Source organism: Tripterygium wilfordii, chromosome 16 (assembly GCF_013401445.1).
Source record: "Tripterygium wilfordii isolate XIE 37 chromosome 16, ASM1340144v1, whole genome shotgun sequence".
NCBI classification, from domain to species: Eukaryota; Viridiplantae; Streptophyta; class Magnoliopsida; order Celastrales; family Celastraceae; genus Tripterygium; species Tripterygium wilfordii.
The window spans coordinates 5081081-5102406 of NC_052247.1; the positions used below are offsets into that span (position 1 = coordinate 5081081).

A 21326-nucleotide genomic window follows, 5' to 3' on the forward strand; every position below is an offset into this window, starting at 1 on the left:
AATTTCTTTATTTTCCTTATGTGTTTGCTTCATGTTTAGTATTTATCTAGATTTCTACATACTTGCTCCCTTGAGTTCTTATGTTGCCTTTGTTTTCCCGAGTAGAGACATATCCCACTATTAATGATACGTAAAAGGTTTTGTTTCTTCTATAATTAGTTGGTTCAAAATAAACAATACTTCTGGTTTACTGATATTCTATTGCTACCTATCATTTTTAAAAGCATGTTAATTTTTTTAAACGCTTATATAAATTTTTTGGTTGATTTATATTAGATAATAAAGTTCATAACACGGACTGCATAAAGCGCGGGTAGGCACAGTTTACATGAAATATCCGACCTCTAAAAACAAGAATGACACCGTAACCAACTCGCCCATCATTTTGTGCATTAGTTTAAACTTTTGGTATGTCATTAGTATGCGGGTATTAAATTTATAAATATCATGACATAATTAGTTGTAAAGTTGTGTCTCTATCTTCTTTGCCTTCTCTAACGTGTTAGAGATTATCCAAAATGTTAAGAACTTTAGGCCTATTACGAGTTTTAATGGATTTTTTTTAACTCCCATTACATTAATATACACATGCATAGCTTGCATTCTAGGTCTTGGTGGTTTGTTTAGGAAGCATCGTGCTGATGTTTTCTCATTTAATGTATCAAATGCTGGATTGACTTCAAAACCAAAGATCGTGAAACTCCATTTTCGTTTGGAATTCTATTTCTGAGAGAACTTATGCAATTTCTTTATTTTCCTTTTGTGTTTGCTTCATGTTTAGTATTTATTTAGATTTCTACATACTTGCTCCCTCGAGTTCTTATGTTGCCTTTGTTTTCCAGAGTAGAGACATCTCCTAGTATTAATGATATGTAAAAGGTTTTGTTTCTTCTATAATTAGTTGGTTCAACATAAACAACACTTATGGTTTACTGATATTCTATTGTTACTTACCATTTTTAAAAGCATGTTAATTTTTTTAAACACTTATCTAATTTTTTTTGGTTGATTTATATTAAATAATAAAGTTCATAACACGGACTGCACAAAGCACAGGTAGACACAGTTTACATGAAATATCCGACCTAAACCAATTCGCCCATCATTTTGTGCACCCATATCCGTACCCATAAACTAATCGGGTCTTAAATATCGGGTGCGGGTTTATTTGCCAGCCCCACGGTTTGACCGGAACCGTATTCAGGTACTTCCCTTTCTTTTTGCCATTTCATTCTTAAATTCTGTCCCGATAGATGGAAAGGCTGCTCGGTTTTCTATCTCCGTAGCGACGGATCTGACCGTGTATTAGATTGGTTTTTCTTAGTTGTTAAGAAGCGCAATAATCGCAATTCTACCAATTTCGCGGAGGTCAAAGGTTAGGGTTTCGCGTGTTCGCAGCTGATGGTCGACGCTATTTTGTTGCTGGGTGGATCTAGGGTTTCGAATTGGTGAAATTTCGGAGGGGTTTTGTGATTAAACAGTAGAGGATTGATGGTACTCGCTGCAATTGAATTCAGGATCGAGGCTGGAATTGGGGAAAATGCAAGGCTATGCGTGGACTGGAAGGTGAGGAGAAGAAACGGGATCTGCACATGTGGATAGGACCTTTTCCCAGCACTGCGAGTGTAGCTGGTGATGGTTCTTCTTCGTCTCTGTTTTCCTCTCCGCGTAATTCGTTTTCCAAGGTATTATCTTTTTCGGATTTTTTTTTTGGTCAGGCTTTCGAGTTTTTCTTTTTTGTTTTGGGTGGTTTTCTGACATTTCGCAGGTTTGTGTCAAAGAAGAAACAATTTATGTATGATGTTGTGATCGGTATTGGTTATTTGGGCTGTTTCCTTGATTAGCGAAAAAATGGGTGCTGAACCATCATGCTTCTGTGGCTTTTTCATGGTCTTACAAAATCCAAATTGTGATATCATTTTTGTTCTTAAGAATCATGTATCGTGTATTGATTCATGAATAATGATTTTACTGAATCAGGAGGTTACAAGTTTTAATCAGTTTCTATCAATTTTATGGTTTTTTAAATTATCTTTTGAATTGTTGATGGGATATCATGTTGGTTCCAATGCGACAGGGAATGAGAAGTTGGTCTAGTCACTGGTGGGATTCTTGGTAGATTCATAGAAGCTTCTTATTTATGGGGATTGGGGAACTTTGTTGGCAGAAGTATAGCAAGGTTTTTCGCCGTTGGAGGTTGTTTTTGGGTTTTAGGACTAATGTTAGTGTACTGTATTCATGTCATAATTCAATTCGTATGAAAATTTTAATAAATTCCACTGAAGCAATAAGGCTTAGGCTTTGTTTTGCATTACTTGTGCTTATTGAAACTGCTTAAAGAAGCATCTTATAAAATCTCATTGTATGAGCAAGTTTGATATTATTAATTTTAGGTGATTTTCCTGGTTCTTGTTGGAAATGTTGTTTGGTAATACTTGAATTTGAATTTTGAAAGCCTTTGTATGAGATTGATATTGTGACTCAGCCACTCAGGATTCTTTTTATGTAAAATATATAATGTAATTGTTGTAGTCTTGTAGAGGCTTGGCTTCACATGTTAGAAAGCAGTGTGATAGGATGCCCCTAGATAAATTCTGTAGCAAGATATATGATGGATTTTTCTGTAATTTTAATATAGATATCTGGTTGTACTGATATCATCATTACCACGCCATACTGGATGATTGACTCATTCCATACTAGAAATAATTGCGGGAAATCTTTTGATAAGATGGATTCCTATTTCTCAATGATATCCCACGATCAAGACAATTGGCCGAATCCCGTGAAACCATTTCATATAAGTTCATTGATATTTATTTTTATAAAGAAAATCGACTTCGATTCTTGAAGAATCCACATCACTTCTACAAAAGATTCCCTTTTTCTGTGGAAAATGCTCGTATCAATAATTATGATTTTACGTATGGACAATTTCTCAATATCTTGTTCATTCGCAACAAAGTATTTTCTTTGATAAACATTAAAAAAGAAGAAGGAAAGCTTGCTTGGATTTCTGCCTCTTGACAGGTTGAGGGGGAAGAAGTGCTTGTTCAGCTTATCCAGCGCTTTAAAAAGAATCATAAATTTTTGTCATTTTAAATTGGACTTTTTTCCTTTGTGAATCATTATATATAACCATAAAATAAATTATTGTATATAAATTTGTCAATTGTATATGCCTCTCTGGCTGCATCAATTTCGTCAGTAATCCAAATTAGCACAAAGCATAGGTTCCCACATTACTTAACCTTTTATTTTCTATTTGCACTCACTTATATTAATTTATGCTAGAGTTTTGTTTTTGTTTTTTTTTGTGTGGTAAAATTTTATTATAGATCCAAGCACGGTTGAACTGGTTTATGCTAGAGATATACATCTAACCATTCTGTTAGATATTTAAATGGCTAAAAGTAACGTTGTTGGAGCATGATGTAACATGTTGAAAATTTGTGAAACCTTATGCACGACTTTTGGGTTTGGCATGTACTTTCGTAATTTGAGCTTTTGGCATATTTTTTTGTCGATGTTTTCTTAAATTTGCACTCTCTCATGGTATATGTTCTCGGAAATGCAAATCTGTCAGTGGCAATTGTTGTTGCTTTCATGAAAGATGTGTGTGTGCCTGCCTCTTCACTTTCTCTTCTACGGGGAAAAAAATGAAGTGCTTGATTTTGTGTTTGTTAATAACCTTTGGAAAGAAATTTGGAGTTTCTTTCAACTTGATAATATATGTCTTGTGGCAGCATAGAAGCCAGGTGTTGCAATTAAGTAATCATATTTCATGTCAGTCTTCAAGGTAATTTATTGTTAAGAAATTAAGTTGTGGTACCTTTTAGCTAGTGATTTTCACAAGAATAGGCAACATATGGGTTGTCTAGAAGTCTATTTCTTTGATAAATTCGAGACCTCATCAAATTCTCTGATTAATGTGTTGGTAGATTGTTGAATTTTCATTTATTAGTTTGTGTCAGTGATAGATATGTGGATGGAAAGAACGTTTGTACGAGCAAGAAATTTTTCATTAGGTTGTTCTTTGTAGAGCACACATGTTGTGCAGGTATGGTATACTAAAAAGTGTTAAATGGATATACATTTTTTTTATCATGCTGAAAGAAAAAAAAGGCTTAATTTTTTGAATTTAAAAGCTGGTATATGTAAATAATTTTGTCGTTGGTTATGATTGTGACTTTTTTCTCTTAACCATTGTGGTCTGATGTGCAGTCGGTGTGGTTGCCCCCCACAGTCCCTCCATGCACTTGACAACTTTTATGTACTTGAGAAAGCTGACAAGTGCAATTGCTTAAATTCTGAGCATATGATGATTGGGGGAACATGTTATAGGATGGTTTTATAATTTGAGCTGGTGTTCACATCTCTTGAATCTCACACAATGGCAGTTGAATTGTTTTTTATGCCTTATTATGGTTGAGTATATCATGTCTTGGACATGTTCACTAAACTGGCCATGACTATCTCTATTAATGACTAGATGGTTAGTAATTACCATTGATAGACCTGTTCAATGAGATTCTATTGAAAAGAATGGCTATCAATTATAGTCTGTTGTAATTATTTTGCTTCGTTTTATAGGATGCAGAATCTGTATGGCTTTTCTAACCTTTTTATCATCTTATATGATCATCTCTTAAAACTTTGTTTGGGGGTTTTTGTACATAAGTTCTTTTTTATGGTTGACTAATGTTTCACTTCTTGCCTCTACAGGATGGACGCAAGATAAGTGTTGGTGACTGTGCTCTCTTCAAACCACCTCAGGATTCCCCACCTTTCATTGGAATAATTCGCTCACTGATTTCTGGTAAAGAGAAAAATTTAAAGCTAGGAGTGAATTGGCTTTATCGACCTGGTGAAGTAAAGCTTGGCAAAGGCATCCTGTTGGAAGCTGCGCCAAACGAGATATTTTATTCTTTTCACAGGGATGAAATCCCAGCTGCATCCTTACTTCATCCGTGTAAAGTTGTGTTCCTTCCGAAAGGTGTCGAACTTTCTTCAGGGATTTTCTCACTTGTTTGCCGCCGTGTGTATGACATTACAAACAAGTGTTTATGGTGGCTAACTGATAAAGATTTTATTGATGTGGGTTTCTTACTCTTAGTATTGATGCTTTAAATCATATATATTTAGTTGTTAACATGCTACTTGTTTACAGGAGTGGCAGGAAGAAATAGACCAATTATTGTACAAGACTCGTGTTGAAATGCATGCAACAGTGCAGCCTGGCGGCCGTTCTCCAAAGCCGATGAATGGCCCAACACCAACATCACAGTTGAAACCCGGTTCTGATACCATACAAACCAGTGCTTCCGCCTTTCCTTCTCAAGTTAAGGGAAAGAAAAGGGAGCGGGAGGATCAGGGCTCTGAGCCTGGCAAACGAGATCGTTTGATGAAATATCATGATGGAGATTCTGGCAATTGCAGAGCAGATGGCATCTTAAAGTCTGAGATTGCTAAAATTACAGAAAAAGGAGGGCTTGTGGATTCTGAGGGGGTAGAGAAGTTAGTGCAACTCATGCTCCCCAGAAGAAATGAGAAAAAAATAGACTTGGTTGGGCGTTCGATACTTGCTAGTGTTGTAGCAGCCACAGATAAGTTGGACTGCCTAAGTAAATTTGTGCAGCTCAAGGGTTTGCCTGTATTTGATGAATGGCTCCAGGAGATCCATAAAGGGAAGATTGGTGATGGTAATAGCCCCAAGGATAGTGATAAATCTGTGGAGGAGTTTCTCCTTGTTTTACTCCGTGCCCTAGATAAGCTTCCTGTTGATCTTGATGCCCTACAGATGTGTAACATTGGAAAGTCTGTGAATCATCTACGTTCGCATAAGAACGTTGAAATTCAGAAGAAATCAAGGAGTTTAGTTGATACCTGGAAGAAACGTGTTGAAGCTGAGATTGATGCAAAGTCTGTTTCAAATCCTGCTGTCCCCTGGTCAGCAAGACCCCGTATTCCTGAAATATCTCATGGAGAAAACAGACAGTCAAGTGGAACTTCTGAGGTTGCCATAAATAATTCAGTTACACAGCTTTCGGCTTTTAAACCAGCTTCAGTTAAGCTGGTTCAGGGTGATGTTACAACCAGGCCTGCTTCAGCTTCTCTGGGATCAATGAGATCAGCACAATCTCCTGTATATGCAAGTAAGAATGCAAACGATGGACAGGCCCGAAATGCAGCTGCTGCTGGAACCTCTGATATCCCATTAACAACAGCAAGGGATGAGAAAAGTAGCAGTTCTAGTCAGTCACATACTAATAGTCAGTCTTGTTCTGGTGACCATGCAAAAAGTGGAGTTGTTGTTAAGGATGACGCACGAAGCGCAACTGCTGGTTCGATGACAGTGAATAAGAGTACTGTTGTTTCTTCAAGGAATCGTAAATCAGTCAATGGTTTCCCTGGGACAACTCTATCAGGGTTACAGAGGGAAGCTGGGTCAAGTAGTAATTCTGGGAACAGAAATCCTACAGAAAAGGTATTACAGTCCAGTTTGACGTGCGAAAAGGCACTTGATGAGCCTCTGGTTGAGAAAACTTCTCAAAAACTTATAGTCAAGATTCCAAATCGAGTACATAGTCCTGTGCGAAGTGCCAGCGGGGGATCCTTTGAGGACCCTTCATTCATGAATGGAAGAGCTACTTCTCCTGTGCTTTTGGAGAAGAATTATCAATTTGATCGTAACTTGATGGACAAAAATGATGCTTATCAAGCTAATGCTCCTTTCATTGTGAATAATGAGTCATGGCAGAGTAATGATTTCAAGGATTTGCTGACTGGCTCTGATGAGGGAGATCCGTCACCTGCTGCTGTTCCAGAGGAGCGCTGTAGGGCTGGTGATGATTCTAAGAAGTTGGCAGAAGTGTCTAGGGCTGTTTATTCACCTTCAGGAAATGAAAAAAAATCTGGGAAATTGAATGATGCTTCTTTTAGCTCCATAAATGCTTTGGTTGACAGTTGTGTAAACTACTCTGAAGCAAATGCATCTGTGTCAGCTGGGGATGATGTTGGGATGAATCTGCTTGCGAGTGTGGCTACTGAAGAGATGTCCAAATCCGAAGTGATTTCACCATCTAATTCTCCTGTAAGAAACAACCTTGCGCTGGATAACTCTATGACTGGCCATGTTTCAAAATTGAAATCGTCAGCTGGAGATGACCGTGCACAAGTTGGTAGTCTTACTCCTGATGGGCCCTGTGAACAGGAGAAACATGGGCCTAAGTGTGCAGATGGAAAAAGTGCTGCTGTGTTCTCTTATGGGAATTCTACCAAAGAGCTCAATGGATTTTCAAATTCTTATGATATGGATTGGCATCAAACTGTAGACCCATGTATCGAAAATGATGGAAAAATGAAGGAAACTGGAGCTACGACCTCTATCAATGGGCCCTATGTGAGCTCTGTGGAGAAGGCCTCGAACGGTGAAGAAAGTGGAGAACCTAAGGATAAAAGTGCAGGTGTTGAAGTGAGCACAGATTGTGGTCTAGATATTAAACCAGATGCGAGCAATTCATTGTTAACAGAAGAAAAGTTAGATGTGTCAAGTTTGGATCTTAAGCCGGTAGCTGTTGAAGGATCATCCTTGTATCAATCTTTAGCAACTGATGGTGAGAGAAAAAATGTTGCTGAAGGGTTGAGGAGCATTATGCAGACAGAGCAGAAGCCATATTCTGTGATGACGAACTCCGAGACTGTAAAAGGAGTGGATGAGGAAGTGCCTCGTCCTTCCGGTTTGGGTAAAGATATGAATGATGTGGAAAATTGTTACGAGGAAAAGACTGAGGAGGAAATCAATGCTGGAAGTCATGTCAATAGCTGTCACAAGCAATCAACTGCGCCGGATGAAAATGCTGATTCAAGTCCGGAGCATTGTACTGGAGCTGGTGACTGTTCACCTATTATCAATAACAAGGGTGAACATTTGAGCAATAATGTAGAAGGAAATGATGCAAGTGATCTCCATGGTTCTGGATCTGCACCTCCCAAGCCAGAAGCAGAACGCCATGCAGGGTCAAAGGGCTCCAAGTTGACTGCTAGCGGAAATAATGAAGCTGAGGAATGTATGTCTGCCTCTGCAGATGGTTCTTCTCTCTCTTCTACTGGTAGGGTTAATGCAGATGCGAAAGTAGAGTTTGATCTGAATGAAGGCTTTAATGCTGATGATACAAAATACGGGGACACAAATAACTTAATATCACCTTCATCTTCTGCTTCCATTCCATTGATTAGCCCTTTCCCTTTTGCTGTTTCTTCTGTATCTAGTGGCCTGCCTGCATCGATTACTGTGGCTGCTGCTGCTAAGGGGCCCTTTGTTCCACCAGAGGATTTATTGAGGAGTAAAGGAGAACTTGGTTGGAAAGGATCGGCTGCAACAAGTGCATTTCGGCCAGCTGAACCTAGAAAGATTTTAGATATGTCATTGGGTTTAACTAGCGTATCTCTTCCAGATCCTACTGCTGGCAGGCCCAATCGCCCTTTACTGGATTTTGACTTGAATGTACCAGATGAAAGAGTCATTGAGGATTTAGCATGTCAGTCTGCTGCTCAAGATACAAGTTCTGTGCAAGGGCTTACAAATAGTTGCAATGTGGTGGGTGAACTCATTGGTTCTGGCCCTAGTCGTCCCTCTGGAGGACTTGATCTTGATTTGAATGGAATCGATGAGGCTATTGATATGGGAAACAGCTTAACAAGCAGTGGTCAGAGAGTGGAATTTACACTTCCAGCAGTCAAATCATCATCAGCTGGTTTTCTTAAAGGTGAGGGGAATACCTGCAGGGATTTCGATTTGAATGATGGGCCTGCTGTTGATGAGATGGGTGCAGAGCCATCACCATTTAGTCGGCGTGCAAGGAATATTGTGCCATCACAGCCACCTGTGCCTGTGCTTCGGATGAATAATCATCATATGGGAAACATTTCAACATGGTTTACTCCATCAAACACTTATCCTGCAGTATCAATTCCACCTATCTTGCCTGAGAGGGAGCAGTCTTTTCCAATAATTGCTCCTGGTAGGCCTCAGAGGATGGTGGCCCCAAATAATAGTAGCACACCATTTAGTCCTGATGTTTACAGGGGATCGGTGTTGTCATCTTCTCCAGCGGTTCCCTTCCCTTCTACTCCATTTCAGTATCCTGTCTTCCCTTTTGGAACGAGCTTTCCTCTTCCCTCCGCCACTTTTCCTGTTGGTTCATCGGCACATGTGGATTCGTCATCTGGTGGGAGGATTTGGTTCCCTGCTGTGCATTCACAATTATTAGGACCTCCTGGCGCACTCCCATCTAATTACCCAAGGCCGTATGTTGTTACCCTTGCTGATGGCAGCCATAATGGTGGTGACAGCAGTAGGAAATGGGGAGGTCAGGGTCTAGACCTCAATGCTGGACCTCTGGCCCCAGATATAGAAGGAAGAGAGGATATGCCTTCTATTGCACCTAGGCAACTGTCTGTTGCCAATTCACAGGCTCTAGTCGAGGAGCATGCACAATTTTATCAGGTAGCAGGTGGTAGTGCTTTAAAGAGGAAGGAGCCAGACGGAGGATGGGAGGGTTACAAGCAGTCATCATGGCGATAGGAATTCAAAATGACAGAATCCGGAGGATCCATGAAAGCTTGTAAGTTTCTGATGTATAACCCACTTAGTTTTCTTGTTCCCGTTCCTGCACTGCACCTTTTTCATTAAATGCTTTCTCTTCACCCCCACTTCCCCTCCTCAGACAAAAGTTGTGCATAATTCTGTCATTAGGTGTATCTGTTCACCTAGTTGTGATGTTTTGTATGTCAGTTTCTTGAGGATGGGGCTTTGTTCAACACCTAAAGATCAATACCCAATGATGGGGTGGTGAGTGAGTTCTTCGATGTTTTTCATTATCTCCGACCCCTGGCCCTTTTGCTGTATCAGTTGTATCCTCCAAAGAATCTGTTTGGGTCTTCAAGCTTTTTAATTTTTATTGAATTGATCTGAGGGACTGCAGGTCACTTCCTCCTTTGTAGATATTTTAAGTGTTCGAAAGCATGCCTTTCTGAGTTGCCCAGACATTTGAAATTTGTGCCCATACTGTTCAGTGAATTGACAATTTATACCTTTGGGTAAGAAACAAAGCCTATCAATAATGGGGTTGGATCAGGAAATTGCTTTAATTAGAATCCCTTTTCGAAGTGCAATCTTGTTACTTTATGTTGCTTCTCGGTTTTCCATTATTACAGAGTGGTTGGCAAATTTTGGTGCTTGATCTGGGGTGCTGTGTTCAAATAGATTTTATTTTCAGCTGATCGTGAAAGTTTGAATGCTCGTATAATCTGGCCAACAATGTTCAAGACAATGGTCTTTTTAAAAAAAAAATTGTGATGAGGAAGCATAGACCTTTATTCTATGTAAAATTTGGGCACTTGATTGCCTTCTCTCTCCAAATATCTATGCAATGAAAGGGTACTGTTTGATTCCTTGGGGCTCCTTTTGTGGGTTATGATCCTTCTTTTCCTATGTTGCGAAGTCATAATTATTTCATTTATTTTACTGGTTAATCGGGGGATGTAATGTGTGAAATTGCTTCTGATACCATGTGGGATATGTAAAAGTTCTTGCAGAATTTTCAGTTCTACAATTATTATTTTTTGGATTGTTGAGCACTTTATTGGTCCCTTTCTCTTGAGCAGGGACTTGTATTACAACTCAACCTATTGTTTGTTTTTTTTTTTGAATGTATAGGATAAAACCTAGTAATATGCTCATGGTGTAAATGGATCCATTTAGTTGCACGTCTGTTATTATATTATATATCTGTGGTTGCACGTGTAAGAGCTTATTATGTCATGCCTTTGAACCCATAAAATGTTGACCTTCAATCCATGTGTTTTTGTCTGATATATTCTGGTTGTGGGCTAAGAAAGTGGTTCTGTGGTTGAGCTTTGTTCCCTTAAAAATTGCTTCTTCAACTGTGCCTTCATTTTTTTTTGGTTGGTGTCCAGTTTTTGGCTGTGGATTTTGGCGCGATGAGTTACTGAATTTTTCATAAGATGGTTGGAGTAAATGTGCTTGTCATTCCTGGTTCATGGAGACTGAGCAAAACTTGGTCATGCCTGTGGACTGGGTTGTCCCAAGCCAGGGTCAAATATAGGATGCCTAGGTGGCAGTCACTTCCTCAGACAAAAAGAAGAAGGGGTTCATGAACACAAGGGTGATCCTAGCGTTTAATATTTTTCTTTTGGATTTAGTGTTTTGTTCTTTATGCAGTCTTAGAAATCATAATTTCTAAAAGGATATATTTGGTTCTCTAAAATGGTCAATGAATTGTAGGTGAGGAAAGTAGTCAGCATCTGGAAAGTAATGAGGTAAAATATAAATACTATCTACTCAGGGAAAAATAGTAAACTATTGCGGATATGGAAACTGGTGATGGGAAGGAAATTAATGACCAGATATTTAAATGATGGAAAATTCTCAATCAAATTGAATGCTAATTAAGTACTTATTTATCAATCATAAAGAGTATTCAATATTCCTTTTTTCCTTTCGAAAACTTCCATAAATGATTTAAAATGCTAATGGCTTAGACATCTTGTGCGTGATTTCGACAATTGGGGATAGGAGTGAGGAATCTTGCGGAACTGTTATCTTGCTTATTGCTAAGGTTGGTTGTTGGGTCAAAGTGCTTCATAATTGCAAGAATCTCTAGTTAGTGGACATAATGGTGAACATCATGGGTCGTGCTCATTCTTCATGATGGATGTGGAAACATTAGGAACCTGTGCCTTTCTCCACCTTCCTGGATTGTAGGCCTCGTTCTTGCAATTAAATGGAAATGGTTAACAACCGCCATCTCAGTAGTACTCCTGTACAATTGGACGTGAGAATACTCTTGCTTTCTCAAAGTGTAGGACGATCAGCTTTAGGTATCTAGTTGTCGTGCGGATGTTGAAAATGTGTTTTGAGAGAATTCAGGAACGTATAACCAACAAACTCTAACTTCTTCTACACTTATTTGCATTTATCTATCTAAAAATTTGGTTTTTGATCAGCAAATTGTTTTAAATCGAAATTTAAACAATTAAGACAAAATATACATAGTTTATAGCCTTTTTAGACATAAATATTCGGACAAGCTTGATTTTCATCAACTACATCTTGAATTTCAGGTCAGTTAGCATCGAATTTACTTGCAAAATGAACAACATAATCCAAAATTTCCCTATCCTCGTCATGTGTCAGCTAAAAATTGGTTGGTCATTGCAAATTATGGGTCTTTCATTGTCACGTGTCCACATATGACTGGAGACCATTTTTGGTATAAACACAATAATAAAAAAAGCCAAATATGTGCATCCTATTAATTAACCGACCATCAAAAGCATTCAATATTTTCTTCCAAATATTCCCCAGGTTACACTATTCGAACCCCCTATAACTCTATACAAACCCCCTATCCCATCTCATCAATCAATCAAATAATTTGTACATTTTGCGTGTGTCTCATGTATAAAGGATGGGTAGAAAAGATTCGTTGAACGGAAAGATTGATTACTATTCATGAGCATGCCGCTACTGTTGGCATAAACCATATGAGAATCTGTGTAGTCTATCTCCTCTCTCTCAACAGGCACTTCCACCTCTGGGCTGGATTTTTGACCACCTGTAATCTTTCACGATTTCACCCACACCATATCCACCTATATATATCTCTTTCTTTCTATGTGTATATCCTCCAGTACAACAGTCTCTGTATGTTCATTTCATCGGTTTCAAGTTTTCATTGTGCAGTAGTCGTTCATGTACACGTAACAATATAAGCCTCCACATGTTGTGGATATGGATTACTTGAGCGATCTTTTCGACTACCACTTGCCAAGCAGTTCAAGTGAACATGTAAATACAAAGACTGATTTAATATTTTTAAGTAAATATTTTTTATTTAGTGTTTTTCTGCAAATACTCAGTGTAAATTATATTGTTGATAGGGTGATTTTATCTCAATCGAAATAAAGCAAGAAGACGAACATACAGACGAGATGACAGATAATATCGAAGTTGACGATTGAGGTGAATTTGAAACTAATATGGTATAATGTTTTAGTCAAGCAAAATATGAGCTCTTTTGTTATGTTGAATGAATAACACATTATCAAAAGAAGACTAACACATTATCAGGGTGTTCAAATCACGACAATCGTTGATCGATTGGGTTCAACAATCCAGCTGCATCGGCTGTTGATGGGAGTGATTTTGTTCAGCCTCGGGAGCCTCACAGACATAGTTCCTTATCCGGACTCCCCGAATCAAACATCTTTGAGTACAATTTTTTCCACTCTAATGGACCAGTGAGACATAGTTGCTCCGCTATTTACAATACTCAATCTCTCTCTACACAAGGAAGTTCGATGCCGAGAAAGAAAAACTACTCTTTACAATCCTATATTCTTAAGTTTCCAGCTATACTACATCCTTACATTAGGGACGTACAACATGTAAAAGCTGATGGAAATTGCGGCTTTCGATCAATAGTTATGTGTCTTGGTCATGGGGAAGATGAATGACCCAATGTCCGGTATCACTTGATGGCAGAGTTAGACGCATTTTGAAAACAATATGTCGAAATACTTGACGGTAAAGAGAGTGCATATAGTGTTGAACGCTCATTGAACTTTTTTCGAGATGATATTGTAGCACCATTTGAGCACTGGATGACAATGCCAGACATGGGTTTGTTGATTGCTTCTGCATACAATGTGATATTGCATGTTCTTCATCATGTAGACAGTTGGACATATCTACCACTACATACAGCTTCTCCACCACCCTATCAGCGCGTTGCCATCGCTATAGGGCATGTAAATGGTAATCACTACGTCAAAGTTGGTTTGACAAGGGATTATCCAATGCTTCCCATCACACCTGGATGGTTCACTATAGGCATACTTGCGCAACTGCATTGGCTACATCAAATCTTCTTACGAAACTTTTGTTCATGTGCTTGAATAAATTATTGTCTATGTTTTAAAAAATTATCAAATTAATATTAAAAAAAATCATTTATCTTTTCTTTACACAAAAATTAGAAAGGAAAATAATAATTAAAAAAATTAATAAAAACAAAAAAAAAGAAAAAAATTCAATTATAAATATATATATATATATATATATATGTATGTAATATATATATGTTACAGTTTTTTATGTGCATTTAGTTATAACATGACAGTTAGGGAGAAGAGAGGGGGTTCAAATATCCAAATCCATATTCCCCCTAGTCTAGATAAGACCTCCACCTACACTTTTTGTAATTGTATCCTTTACCAAATCACAATTGGTGAAGAAAAAGAAAAAGAAAAAGGAAGTAATGTAATTTGGCAGAAACTGGGACATTCACTCACATCATGCCTTTTGTTAGTTTCCCAAGGTTGTGTGTTGGGACAAGTTAGGACTTGGGACAACCTTAACTGAACTTCTCTCCATCATATGTCCTCATGTGAGGCTTTGACTCTTTTTCTCTTTCTTTCTACCTTGTTACCCCAAATGAGACATTGTCACTACTCACTAACTATCCAATCAGTGTTAGAGAGAGAGGGTAATTCATAACTGCATTGCAACAAATCAAATTTTCATAACAAAACAATCTCATATCAGACCCTTAATTTGTTAACTTAAAATCTCTACTATATAAGCTTTTTCAAATTTCTTTATTACACTTGATTTTATTCCTCGAATGTGACATTTTGACATTTGATAATTTTTTTTCAAATCAAATATTCTACTTTCTTTATAACATTTGACATTTTGACACGAGTCACGTGACTTCATTTAGTGTCTATTCAAAATACAATCATCAAGATTCTTTTTTTACAGGTTCAATTATTTTGCTACACTACTATTATTTTTTCTTTTATTTTTGGGTGTGAGTCGATCGGTTTGGTCGGTTGTTTTACATTAGAACACCCGTGTTGAAATTTCTGTTTTTTAGACATAGAAAACCGATAACCAACGGTCACGCTTATCTTGACATGAAAATCGCCCAACGGTTTTTAATTATTATGGTCAGTTTTTCAGTTTTTGGGTCAAACATTTGGGCTTGATATACTAATTTAGTATACTAGCTACATATGTGAAAAATTAGATAGCCATTTGGCTCATGCCGTAAGGCATAAATAGTACAACCTGATACACATCCAATATCCATAATCCAAAGAAGCAAAGAAAGATTGAAAGACTAAAGTCCAAAAAGGATTTAACCTCTAAGGACCACACCTGGGCCATTGATTCAAAAATCAATGGTCCAGATTACAATTATCATAATAATATATTCAACAATCAATGCATTCGCAATTATTAGGAACTGTTGGTGCAGTTCCAGCTAATTACCCCAAGGCCTTATGTTGTCAATCTTGCTGATGGTAACCATAGATTTTTGGTGCTGAGAGCAGTATAAAAAAAAAATGGGGCAGGCAGGGTCTAGACCTCAATGCCAGGCATCTTGGTGCAGATATGGAAGGGAGAGAGGAGATGTCTTCTCTTGCACCAAGGCAACTGTCTGATACCAGTTCACAGGCTCTAGCAGAGCAGCAGTCATAATTCTTTCACATAGCTGTTTGTTGAATCTGTTTCTGGGCGGCTGCGGATTGCTTCCCCTTCAGTAGATACTTAGCTGTTTGTTGAATAATGATTAAAAAAAATGTAGACATGTAAATGTGTTGTATATTTTGGATAAACGTGTGTGATTTCTTTGATCTTGGTGGCAGTTCTGTAGCTGTAAACTGCATGGGACAAATCTTTTCAGATAATAGCTTGATAGGGTATGTTTGTTTTCATGGAAGACATTGCATTACAGCCTTTAATTTTCAGATTATAGCTTATAGGGTATGTTTTTTTCATGGACACAATTTGTCAATTAGTGTCTGAAATGCAGCTTATCAATCTCACAAATCTATAGAGTTTGCACCTCTTCACAATGAGTAGATCATCACCAATAAAAAATCGTCTAGGTAACTAAAACACAAAGTGTGACATTCTGGAAAACAGACGCTGCAAATCTACTATAACAAGTTGTCCCCGTAATTTTTTTAAAAAAAACCGCGAGTCCTGTCAGAAGAATCTTTGCGAGGCAGCCTACTAGCTTGTTGGAAACGATGAACAAGGAGGATATACATATTCCAAAAGAGGGTGAAACTTCATTTCAAGCACAGCAGCCTCCTTCCACTAAACATATTTCTGCAAGTTGAAAAAGAAGTGAGACAGATATAGGAAACATAGCAGATACTCTAGAGAGTAGGATAAGAAAGTTGTAGAAGTGTAAAGACCAAAAGAAACTGACAATGTGCATCCTCGCCGTGGCTGTTTCTTCTTCTCCTTCTGTTTCTGTGGTGGTTTGATGACTACCTTGATTGCAGCATCAAAAACTGCTTTCACATTCTGAGATAACATGCACAGGCGTTATTATAGCAGGACATGAAATCTAAGAAATGCTCCTCAGTAAAATTTAATTTTCATCCTCCACCCCCCAAATGCAGCAGTGTCATTCAAAAAGCAGAAATGCCAGATAAGGTTCTAAGAAAGGCATGCAGTTTGTCGCTTCCTTTGACTCTCATGAATCAGAAAGAAGAATGGATTATAGAATAAGCACTTAAAAAGAGACCCAAAAATCGCATAATATGAATGGAGGGTATCTTGTTTTGTTTGTTTAGGATGTAAGGCAAATAGTATGATCCCTCCAGATAAAAATCGCATAATATGAATATCTTCATTGAACGTTCTAAAACTAGATAAGTGAAAGAACGTAGGTTTAGGGAACAATCACTTCATTAAGATTAGCACGCACAGATGTAAAATTTCATCAGTTTTGGATCTTGTATCCAAGAGACCCCTCTTTCCAAAATGTAACTCATATAAACAAGATTATTCTATTGGATATACATAGTTGGGATAAATTACTTTCCACAAAATGAATTGGAATGTTTTTCGTACCTGCTGAGTTTTTGAGCTGCATTCAATGTAATATAAAGCACCAATATGTTTACGGAGTTCCTCACCCTGGTTATACAAGAACTACTGTTGTCAGACTACCAACGTAACCAACCATGGGATTACAGAAATATTATGCAACAAACAACTAGAAGCCAGACCTGTGCTGGGGTCACAGGCTCCAATCCAGGATGATCAGTCAAATAATGCTTATCTTCACGAAGATCTGTCTTGTAATAAAATAGCATTAGTTACCTTAACCAAAATTAAAATGCAACCATGCATATTGAGGTATGAAGTATGCAAATATATATGAAACATGACGAGCAATTAAAAGTGATAAATTGTGAGGGGAGATCTTATAAGCAGTTTACTCATCATAACCCAATGTTTAGAGGAGCAAGAGGTAAAGCTAATTGATTATGCATTGATTACTTTCTGGTCTATCGTAGCACTCGAGATAATAAATAACCTAAATGAATGAAATGTGCTTTAGCTCAAACTAACAAATCAATTAATTGAATTAAAAACAAAAGAATTTCTCACTGAAAGCTATTAAGCGGAGTCTAGGGGGCTAAAGCAAAAAGACACACAGTGACAGAGTTTCACTTTTTCTTATCACTGGCAAGTTTTCCTGTTGGCTTCAAATCAAGTTGTCATTTAAGAAGCTAGTCTTCAAAACAGAGAAGAAAATGAGGTGAAGAGGTTAAATTTCTACATTGGATCATGATAGGCCTATTGTTAACAGGTACAAAAGAAAAGGCAAGAAGCATCAAGGAGCAACAAGTGTAGGGCCATGATGAAGACATGTGTAGTCGTTGTATTGGCATGATCAGCTATTGTAACAAACTCTTGGATTTAAGGCTAATAGTGGTAGCAGTAGTCTGTATTTCAGTAGACGTGTTGTCCGGTGGAATTTGATCATTCCTGAAGATATTGTATTTATCACTTTGTATATAGAATTTGATCGTTTATATGTGGGGCTCCAATATCTTAATGAAGATATTGTATTACGAAGAGTTCCTGGACACGGTGCAAGAATGGTAGTCTGGTTGCAGAGAGAAACAATGTGAAAGCGATGGTTGACTCCATAGTTAAAGATGTCAATAGCATGGATAAAATGAGTACAAAAAAACTTTCAGTAATGAAAATTAGGAATGAAGAGTTAATTGATATTACAATGGTGAAGCGACAATGATATAAGGAGTAGTGGTTTGAAGAAGGGTGCAGGAATAACAAATTCTTCCATTGCATGATATTAGTAAGCATAGGGTGCTAGGAGACATCCCTAGGTTGAAGCTCATTGGGAGTTCCTAAAGGACAACATCTTCACCGGTATTGCTGAACTGCACTCGAGAGTGGAATTTGTGAATTTATCAAACCACTATCATTTTTCATAAAAAAAAAGTTGGGGCAAAAAACGATGAGAGGCAAGCAACCGATTAATCTCTTGGGTTTTGTATACGTGATTTCAAAGGTGCTAACCTCTAGGCTAAAAATGGGATAAAGAGGGGCATTTTAAATTTCCTATGTAGAGGGGAGCCATGACTGGATGCAGGATTGATCGCTCATTAGTTTGTAGGGACTCTTCGTTGAAGAGAAAAGCATGTGAGCTTCATTTGCAAGATTACATAGAAAGTGAACAACCATTTTTGAATGGGATTTTCTTCTTACTTATTTCAAGCAATGGGTTTTGATCACTCACGGTGTAAGTGGATTAAGATGAGAATTTCTTTCCATCCATCATTGAAACTAATGGGAATGGTTTCGGGTTCTGTAGAGTGAAACGACAACTTGGAATTCCTGCAAAGGAGCAGGTGAAGTGAAAAAATTTGGGGCTTTCCATACCCCCTTCTCATCTCTTGGTTTGTATGGAAGGAGAATAACAAAAGGGGCTTTTGAATGCATAGAAACCCATTTTGATACTAAACAGATAAATCGATCAATATTCTTTGTTTTTGGTACAGAAAATATAGACATGGATGAAAAATAGTAACATACTACTATTAATGTAATAGAGCACCTCTCAGGTAAATGATAGTATTTGGGATTTGGGTAACACCCCTTGGTGCCATTTGATACATTTTCTTTCTCATTCAAATAAAAAGGGCCACGCAAAAGCTCTTGTCTGAATAGATAATTATCTACCATGTGAAACTCTTTCTACACAAGCGTAAACAAGCTTATAGAGAAAGAGGCAATTCGTTGGCAGAAAAGTTTGAGAGAGACACAAAGATAGATGTTAAAAGTGATTTGTCACAAGACAATAAAGAGGTTTTAAATGGTCCACTGGTTCACTCCCATTTTCAACTCACATTTTATTTAACCAGGTTGAAATATGCACTAATTTTAAGTTCATGCCTACATTGAAATATATAGTATGAGTGTATGACATCCTCAGTGAAGAATAGCCTAGTAACCGATGGTCTATCCTAGATTAGAACCAACAAGATTGCCAACAAGAAATCATACCAGAAGCAACAAGATCAACAGACAAGAAATTAACTTCTGCGAAAAGAATAAACTTTCAACAAGTGGTAAAGGCCAACAGGGGCCAGCTGACTTACCCAATTTAGTACCAACAAGTACTATTGGAGCTCCGGGAGCATAATGCTGAAGTTCAGGGATCCACTGAGCAACCGATTGTGTGTAAGAAAATTGAGATGTATATGTGGAAAAACCTATTTGATTATAAGAACTCCAAAACTCAAGAAAACATACCTTTTTAAATATGTTCTCATAACTCGCCCGACTAACAAGGGAGAAAGCGAGAACAAAGACATCTGCCCCTCTGTAGCTCAAGGGCCTTAGCCTATTATAATCTTCTTGCCCTATTGAAAACCATTCATAAAAGAGAAGACATATCACAAAAGGCTACCTAATTTAGGAAGAATAAGGTACAGCTGCTAAACTTGGAAAGAAACCATACCAGCAGTATCCCACAGGCCTAAGTTGACAGTGGTGCCTTCAACAACAACATTTGCGCTGAAATTATCAAACACAGTGGGTATATAGTCCTGATAAATTTAGCAACACCATAAACATTGGAAAAAGAAGAACGAACAATCAAACGAATGCCAGAACAATCAGCTTACTTCCATTAAATCAAACACGAAACACATCTTAAATAGCTAAAGATAGGAAGAAAAGAAATCCCCAAATTGAATCCACCAAAAGTGATGGAAACAGAACTACGTGCCAAAAAAAGAAAGACAAGTTTTGAACTCGTAGATGGAAATGAAAAGCGAAACCCAGAAGAAAAAAAGATGAAAAATTAAAAAGGGAGAGAAGTATCTGTAACATACCATGCATTAACACCACACCTGCTAAACCCTTTCAGTCAAAACACACATCAAACAACAAACCGGCTCCATTTACATCCATTCATAAATTAACACGACATCAAGAAGAAAAGACTACTCCTAATTTGAAAGAAAGAAGAGAGCATACAGTAGGGAATTTGTTGCTTGTATAGCAAATAAGCATACATGTCTTCCCAACAGCCCCATCTCCCACTGTCACACATTTGATGAACCTTGATGCACTTGAAGCCATTCCCAGACAAAACAAAGCAAACAAACCTCTCCAAGCTTGTTAAAACCAATAAATATCCTCCAAAGAAAGGGAAAAGAAAAAGTACTGTTTGTTGGCGGAGAAATTTATGGCTGTTTGGATTCATAGAAAAGAAAGAGGTGGCGAATCACATGATTCTCACTCATTCACTTATCTCTCTGTGGTAGGAGCCACTTCTTTCTGGGTTTTCTACATTACCTGTATCTCTTTTTTCCTTTTCTTTGTACTAATTTGTTCCCCTATTTGTTTCACTCTCTTGCAGGCTTTTATACACACACAGTAAAAGCATGAATTTTTGTTTCCTACTGCGCCTTCTTTGGACGGTCTGTCGTGTGCAGCGCGTTGAGATGGATTATCCAATACTCCTTGGTAAACCTATACGGCGTCCGTGCTTTACCAATTTTTCAAAAACAACCGAAAGCGAAACCCACCTCAAACAGAATCGTTTGGTCCCTTTTTTTAATAAAAAATTACACATTTTCTCCACTAAAAATCAAACTAAACCGAAAAAAGGGAAAAAAAAAATCATTTGGTGGGTTAAAAAAATCGACCGAAACCTACCAAGAATACCCCTACTTTGGGTGCTCTTTTGCTTTGGACATGAGATATGCCGATTATGACATTTGGGAAGACGAGGGTTTAAGTTTGTCCTGATGATGTTTGTTTCAAGCATGCCAAAATTTGCTATCAGTGCAAAGATTTTAATACGAAATTTAAGCACCAATCTGACCTGTTACCAAATGAGTTACATGCAGTTTAAGAATATAAAACTTCTGGTTCGGGGTTGCCTTCC

General features: G+C 37.7%; 2 protein-coding genes across 6 annotated transcripts; one reads left to right on the top strand and one right to left on the bottom strand.

Annotated features, from left to right (window-relative positions):
- Window positions 1–1213: 1213 nt before the first annotated feature.
- Window positions 1214–11247, top strand: LOC119981134. 4 transcript variants are annotated; one of them, XM_038824164.1, is made up of 4 exons: window positions 1214–1685; window positions 4726–5097; window positions 5171–9626; window positions 10981–11247. In XM_038824164.1, the coding sequence occupies exons 1-3, from the start codon at window positions 1551–1553 to the stop codon at window positions 9584–9586; spliced, it is 4923 nt and encodes a 1640-aa protein (XP_038680092.1). In that variant the 5' UTR covers window positions 1214–1550; the 3' UTR covers window positions 9587–9626; window positions 10981–11247. The 4 variants fall into 4 exon arrangements, with proteins under 4 accessions (XP_038680092.1, XP_038680091.1, XP_038680089.1 ...); XM_038824163.1 differs by lacking the exon at window positions 10981–11247 and adding an exon at window positions 10219–10631; XM_038824162.1 differs by lacking the exon at window positions 10981–11247 and adding an exon at window positions 9797–10170 and having other exon boundaries at window positions 1216–1685.
- Window positions 11248–15934: 4687 nt separating this feature from the next.
- On the bottom strand, window positions 15935–20835 carry LOC119980461 (rac-like GTP-binding protein ARAC8). Of its 2 annotated transcripts, none has more exons than XM_038823160.1 (8): window positions 20411–20835; window positions 19890–19945; window positions 19682–19791; window positions 19528–19591; window positions 17122–17186; window positions 16964–17029; window positions 16314–16411; window positions 15935–16210 (listed from the first exon to the last, which is right to left on the bottom strand). In XM_038823160.1, exons 1-8 carry the CDS (start codon window positions 20467–20469, stop codon window positions 16171–16173), a joined length of 558 nt encoding a protein of 185 aa, XP_038679088.1. In that variant the 5' UTR covers window positions 20470–20835; the 3' UTR covers window positions 15935–16170. The 2 variants fall into 2 exon arrangements, with proteins under 2 accessions (XP_038679088.1, XP_038679087.1); XM_038823159.1 differs by having other exon boundaries at window positions 19890–19977; window positions 20411–20819.
- Window positions 20836–21326: the final 491 nt, after the last annotated feature.

What these genes read in the sequence shown, in the direction of transcription:
- LOC119981134 (XM_038824164.1), top strand. Translation starts at nt 1,551, where the DNA reads ATGCGTGGACTGGAAGGTGAGGAGAAGAAACGGGATCTGCACATGTGG. An exon ending in CGCGTAATTCGTTTTCCAAG is followed by an intron (nt 1,686 to 4,725) that starts GTATTATCTTTT and finishes TTGCCTCTACAG; the next exon opens with GATGGACGCAAGATAAGTGT. An exon ending in CTGATAAAGATTTTATTGAT is followed by an intron (nt 5,098 to 5,170) that starts GTGGGTTTCTTA and finishes ACTTGTTTACAG; the next exon opens with GAGTGGCAGGAAGAAATAGA.
- LOC119980461 (XM_038823159.1), bottom strand. Translation starts at nt 20,515, where the DNA reads ATGGCTTCAAGTGCATCAAGGTTCATCAAATGTGTGACAGTGGGAGAT. An exon ending in CAAGCAACAAATTCCCTACT is followed by an intron (nt 19,978 to 20,410) that starts GTATGCTCTCTT and finishes TAAATTTATCAG; the next exon opens with GACTATATACCCACTGTGTT. An exon ending in ACTTGTTGGTACTAAATTGG is followed by an intron (nt 17,187 to 19,527) that starts GTAAGTCAGCTG and finishes ATTACAAGACAG; the next exon opens with ATCTTCGTGAAGATAAGCAT.